Below are 6,768 nucleotides of genomic sequence, written 5' to 3' on the forward strand. Positions count from 1 at the left end.
TAACATTTCCAAATTAATAATAAAATTCTAAAATTAAATATTACATTTAAAAACTTACATTAATTAAAAACATTGCAATAAGAATAATAAAAAATAAAATAAAATAAATTAATACAATTAAAACTACATTTAAAACTTACATTAATTAAGACATTACAATAAAATACAATTGAAACAGTACGGCACAACAATAAAACTTAACCCTAACATCACAGCTTATCACAGTTTCGTTTGTTAACCACCCCAACAATGTATTTACAATACTCCAAGAATTCAGTTCTCGTCTCATCCCCCAGGGCCGCGGGCAGATTCTCACCCGTCATCGCGATGCCCAATTTTTGCTCAATAACATATCTATCTCTTGCAAAAATCGGACACTCGAGCAACAGGTGAGAAACCGTCTCGTCGACTCCGGGCTGACACAGGCACGATGGATTCTCCTTCAGCTTGAATCTGTTCAAGTAGAAGGCGAATCCACCGTGTCCAGTCAGTGCTTGTGTGGTGTGGTGTGTGATGTCTATTTTCCGTACTATTTTGTATGCAGCAGCAGCGCTTGGGAAAAAGAGCTTCGTGCCTCCAGCCGTCTCCCCCACATCGTATCTCCTGTCCCATTCCCCGATCGTATCCCGTCTCAGGATACGCTTGACGAATGAAACAGGACACAGATCGTAGTCGGGTTTCTTCTTCGACCCCAGAGCGGCCTCCTTGGCTAACTGGTCCACTCTTTCGTTCCCCCTTAGCCCTGCGTGCGCCTTGATCCAAAACAGAGCGACCTCCCGCCTCTGCGAAGCAGCTTTTCGGAGGGCCGCCCTTGTTTGCACAGCAAGGGGGTGGGGGGAACCGAGTGTGACTGCCTGGAGGGCCGATCTGGAGTCGCTGAAGATGCCGACCTTCGACACTCCACTCTTGCAGGCTCTAATTACTGCTCTTTGGAGCGCTAGGAGTTCGGCCTGGTAGACGGTGCAATACGGCGGCAAAGCAAGCTTGACGGCCTTCGTCTCGGCCTCCCCCTCCCATACGGAAAGGGCGGCTCCGACTCGACCCTCAATCTTGCTGCCGTCCGTGTAGATCCTATGTACGTGGCTATTAGCCACGTCGGAATACGAGTCCTCGTCCACCAGCCCGAACCCCAGCCCTTCCTGCTCTGCCGGATGTGGGTCCTCAATCGCCGGAGCCATTCTTTCCACCTCCCTGTCTCCCAACGCTGGGTGCGACACCCCCTTCTTGATCCCATATAATCTCGAGACTTCGAGTATTCTGAGATCAAGGGGGAGTATCCCAGCCAACAGCATAGCTGAGTTCAGGGAGACGGTCCGATATGCTCGGCAGATCTTTTGGGCGAAGCCCCGTTGTACGGTGTTCAGCCTTTTTTGGACCCCCATCTTTTCCACGGTGGGTGCCCACGCTGCCGATGCATACATAATAGTCGGTTCGATAACAGCTACATAAATAGTCCTAATAATATCTGGGCTAAGTCCCCAACCAACTCTGGCTGCCCTAGCCAAGAGTTTATATCGGGCGATTGCCTTTTGGCATACCGTCCCGACGTGGGCGTTGAAAGTGAGGCCGCTGTCAATTGTAAGGCCCAGTATTTTAATATGTGAAAAATATTTAATTTCCACACTCCCCATAGCGAGCCGTGGCACGTCATATTTTAACCTCCTCGTCGAAAGGAGGGCACAAGTTTTGTGTGGTGCAAAATTTAATTTGTTGTCTTTACCCCATTCGTGTATTACGTTTAGGACACGGTTCGCTTTTCCTTCTATTTCAAGGGCCGTATCCCCCTCAAAGACCAACACTATGTCGTCGGCGAACGCCTGACAGAATACTCCCATCTCCTCTAACATCCATAGCAGAGGGTCCAGCAAGAGGTTCCACAGGATTGGTCCACCTATGGATCCCTGCACGCACCCCTTGCTGGTCCCCCTACTCACTTCCACGCCCGCATATCTAACTTTCACTCCCCTTTCACTCAGGTAGCTGCTGATCACCCGCCTCACGTTCCCCGGGCACCCAACTTCAGCCAACCGCACCTTTATGGCTGGCCACCAGGCGCTGTCGAAGGCTCCCTCTATGTCCAGCGATACCACAACAGAAATCTTCTTCTCTTCCCTCATATTTCTGATGTGGTTCACTAGTCTATAGAGGGCGTCCTCGGTGCTCCTCTGTGGCATAAAGCCATACTGGTGGGGGCTTATTTTGGGCAACAGGTAAAACCTGAGTCGGCCGACCAGCATCTTTTCGAAGATTTTGCCGAGAACAGGTAAGAGGCCGATCGGTCGATAGGCTTTCGGTACCCGATATGATTCCTTGCCCGGCTTTCGCAGTATAACCACGGTCGCCCACTTCCACTGTGCGGGGAAGTAGGCGGCAGAGAGGCATCTGTTGAGCAAGGCAAGGAACCATCCCGGGTTACAATCCACAGCGTGCTGACAGATGTCGGCCGTGAGGCCATCCGCCCCGGGGGCCTTCTTGGGGTTGAAGGACCTTACGGCTCTCTTCAACTCCTCCATGATGAAAGGAGGGTCATCCGGGCCCGCCGGTGGTTCGGTGTCCAAGGACTCCGCACACCCGCGCACCCGACGATGTCCCTCACTTTCACCACTTTCCTGGTCCTCGGGGTAGAAGGTCTCCGCCAACAGTTCTGCCGAGCTCCGGGCATCGAGGGTCTCACCGCCCCTCGAAAGGGGCAGATCCTCCTCTCTCCCTGTGGCTCTATTAAGCACCCTGTAGATGCCCTCCCAGACCCCCTCCCTATCCTGTTTCCGGCAAAACTCCTTCCAACTCTTCTCTTGCGCTTCTTTCACTGCCTTTTCATACATCTCTCTTTCTTCCAGGTACAATCCAACCACGCGGTCTCTGCGATCAGGTGCTGCGTTTCGGATCCTGCGTCTCCTCGTGGCCACCTGCTTCTTCATCTGCGCGAGCTCATCATTCCACCACGACAAGGTGAATTTCTGTGTGTGTTTTTTGGTCGGCATTGTGTCTCTGCATGTCTGTGTGATTGCTTCAGTGTATCTGTCTATTGCGTCATCTATTTGTTGTGTGCTGTGTATTGTGTCTATGTCTTGTATAGTTAATTGTCTGTCCGACATCAGCTGGGTCAGTTTCTCATGAAACTGAGTCCAGTTTGCCTTGTGTGTGTTAAATATGCGTGTAGTTCGTATTATGTTCGTGCCTGTGGATTTATGTTGTCTGATGCCGAAGGATATGCCGTTGTGGTCCGAGCTCGTGAGACTCTCCTCAACCCTCCAGTTGTCCACTCGGTTCAGCAGATCGTCGGAGCACGCTGTCACATCCACGTAGCTAGAGTACCTTTTCCCACCTCTGATGGTATCGAACGTAGGGATGTCCCCGGTGTTGAGTATGTGCATTCCCATTTCTTCCAGTACAGCAGACACATCTCTTCCTCGCGAGTCTTCCACTTCGCCACCCCACCACGGGCTTTTTGCGTTCGCATCGCCTCCCAGGACCATCCTATGGATACCCAGCTCTCTCCCTATCCGCCTAAGATGGTCCAGGTAGAGCCCCACTGGTTTATCGGGCTCGAAGTAGAAGGACACTACAATCATCTCCCAGGCTTTGGTTCTGAGAGTGGCCACAACGATGTTGTTACTGCTAAGGCGTGTATGTAGTTCGACATCCAGTGTGTCGTCGAGTACTACAATACACGCCTTTACTGCTCCACCCCCTTCCCCTTCGCTCTGGAAGATCCTCACTCCATTGTATGTCCTCATACTTTTCGCCCCACCAACGTAGGGCTCTTGCAGCAATGCTACGCATGCCTTACGCTTGGTGGCTTCGAGCAGTAGCTCCCGTGTGGCGATTTGGCTCCGCTGGAGATTGGCCTGCAGCATTCGGTACTGGAAGGACTCACCTTGGGCAACCTTAGCAATACGCTACCGCCGATCTGGCCAGAGCATCCCACCTCTTTCTTTCCGTACACTCTCTGTCAAAGGCGCTGTGCTCTGCGCTGCCTTTCTTAGCCTTTATGCAGTTGATGCATTGAGGCACTTCTCCCCGCAGCCACTTGTCGCACTCGGTCTTCATGTGAGGACCAGCGCAGTGGCTGCATCGTTCCTTCTCTTCCCTACACATTCGTCTCGTATGCCCGTACCCAAGACAGCGCGAGCACTGCACTAACGGACTTTGATCCATCACTTTCACTCTACTTAGCCCTATATGGGCGTATCCTTCACTCGTGCATCTCTTCCATACCTGTGGACTCACCCTGGCCACTACGTGGTTCTGGAGGTGGTTCCTTGCTTTCATCACGTACGCTACTTCTACCTTTCTCTCTTCCCCCTTCAGGCCCTCAAGGATGCTTGCATTTTGATTACTGAATGCTGTGACGAAATCGTCAACTTCGCATTTCATTACATCCCTGAAGACTAGTAGAGGGCTCTTATTTTTTACATCTTCCACTACTAATCCCTCATTCTTTCTCAGCCTTTCCTTCACCTTGATTCTTTCTTCCTCATTCGCACAGCCGACGACCACCTTCCTGTTCTTCACCTTTCTTACCCTCTCTACTTTCACCCATCCGTCCTTTGCATCCACAGTCTTTCTGATCATTTCTAACACCTCATCACCCGTCTCTTGTTCGTCTTTGGATGACACCATGACCGAATGCAGGGCTCTTGCTTCGGGGAGTTTCTCTATGACTCCCTTCGAGACAACGCCCGCATAACTCGCCGTTTTGGCGACAGTCATGTTGCCCTCCAAAAGCGAGCTCAATTTGTCCATTTTATTTTCATTCTCCCGCATGCTTACTCTCATATCTTCCATTCTTGTCATCATCTCTTTCATACTTTCTTTCATTCCTTCACTTAGGTCCAGATTTCTCACCAATGCGTCGTCAACTACGCTGGGACCAGCATCGGATGGCGGGGGGGGATGTATAGGGTCCCCACTACGCCCTCCACTACCAGCCCTGGCATTGGTGAGTTCAAACTCAATCTCTTTTATTATTTCATACATCCTTTCTAGCGCCGTAATTACCCCGTCTTTTATATCAGTCTTTAAATTTCGGGACTCCCGCAGGTGGGCTTTCCCTTTCAGCAGAAGGGCTTTCCCTTCTGCAGTCCGACTTTTAGGTGTTGCAGGCTTCTTCACTGGTTCGGAGATAGTGAACGTGTCACTGGCACGCCTCTGGGGAGTGTGGATCATGATGACTTAGGGGAGAAAAAAAAAAAAAAAAAAAAAAAAAAAAAAAAAAAAAAAAAAAAAAAAAAAAAAAAAAAAAAAAAAAAAAAAAAAAAAAAAAACCCCTGTCAATAATAATACTTATTCTTAACACTATTAGGTCTCCCAATAGGGGAGATACCTGTCAATAATTACAATTACAAAATTAATATCACAGATATAAATATAAGATATAAAATATTAATATAAAATATAAAATATTAATAGGTCACTGATAGTTAAAAATGGTCAACTTAACACTATTAGGTCTCCCAATAGGGGAGATACCTGTCAATAATTACAATTAAAATAAATATCACAGATATAAATATAAGATATAAAATAATAATATAAAAATATAATATAAAATAAAAATATAAAATATTAATAGGTCACTGATAGTTAAAAATTGTCAACTTAGCACTATTTAAAATATTAATAAAATATTAATATTAATACGTCCGTAATAATTACAATTTGTCAACAATAAAAAAGTCAAGTCAATAAAAAAGTCAATACTTATACTTAATCAGTCTCCCAATAGGGGAGGCACCTGTCAGTGATTACAATAAAATAAAATAAAAATGGAAATGAGCAGCAAATACTAATAATATGATATTAGTAATACCTAATAAGTATTATAGTCTATAGTTCAGTTTAAAAAGTCAATCTATAAGTTATACGATATTATTATCGTACGGTTCGACCTACTAAGCTAGCACTAGCTTACTAAAGCTAGCTAGTCAGTACTAACCACTCAAGTCAATAATTAATAATTATTATTTTTACTTAAGACTATCAGGTCTCCCAATAGGGGAGTCGCCTGTTTATGATTTAAGATAGAATTAATATATAGATAAGATCAAAATGAATACATATATGGACAAATAATACCTATGAATAAAAGATAATAATATTATAATATTATTGTGTTGTGTGATATAATATGGTCCCTAAGCACTCAGTATATAATGCCTTAGTCTAACAGCTACACCAAAAATGATGTAGCTGGTCTATTTTTACAAAATACTAATATACAAATACAAAATATAAATTAGGTTAAAAAGAAAACATTAATTCGCCACCACGTGTTTACTGTTTTGTTGATTGCACCCGTGACCTACTTAGATATTTCTCCCGAAATACGTTATGAGGAGTTAAGATAATTTATTATCTTTGTGCGGGAAGGTGTATGGAATATCCCAGCACTAATTTAAGTAGGAAACACGGTGGGGGGAAAGGAGAAAAGTATAGTTTTGGCGGAAGAAAGTTTCTACTTTTAGGTTAAAACACTCTTTGGTGTCTATCTTCGCCAATTTTCAACCGATTTCCTCGGGACAAAAACCACAACCTTTATTTTGATAAGACGCGTCTATTTGCACTTGTATCGTTTCACCATGCACTGAGTTAGGGAGGATTGCCACCGCCCGGCTTGCCGAAAATTGTTTGTTTTACCTTATGTATGGGTCCAAAAAATCCCAAAATTTTCACAGGCACTCGTATCACCAACACACACAACACTGCAGTTACGGTTCGCGAAGTCCCCGATATAAATCGGGACTTCCCAGCGACGCCGTACTTTTT

General features: G+C 45.9%; 1 protein-coding gene across 1 annotated transcript; it reads right to left on the reverse strand.

The window, feature by feature from the left end:
- Positions 1-3,888: 3,888 nt before the first annotated feature.
- LOC149479183 (uncharacterized) lies at positions 3,889-5,989 on the reverse strand. Its single transcript, XM_089708798.1, has one exon. The coding sequence runs from the start codon at positions 5,167-5,169 to the stop codon at positions 3,889-3,891; it is 1,281 nt and encodes a 426-aa protein (XP_089564924.1). The 5' UTR covers positions 5,170-5,989.
- Positions 5,990-6,768: the final 779 nt, after the last annotated feature.

The sequence above is a fragment of the Colias philodice genome, chromosome 21 (genome assembly GCF_061535455.1).
Source record: "Colias philodice isolate Cphi_HAF_F1 chromosome 21, ilColPhil1 Martin Lab GWU primary, whole genome shotgun sequence".
NCBI lineage: Eukaryota > Metazoa > Arthropoda > Insecta > Lepidoptera > Pieridae > Colias > Colias philodice.

Excerpts from the sequence above, each read along its gene's own strand:
- LOC149479183 (XM_089708798.1), bottom strand. The coding sequence starts at position 5,169 with ATGATCCACACTCCCCAGAGGCGTGCCAGTGACACGTTCACTATCTCC.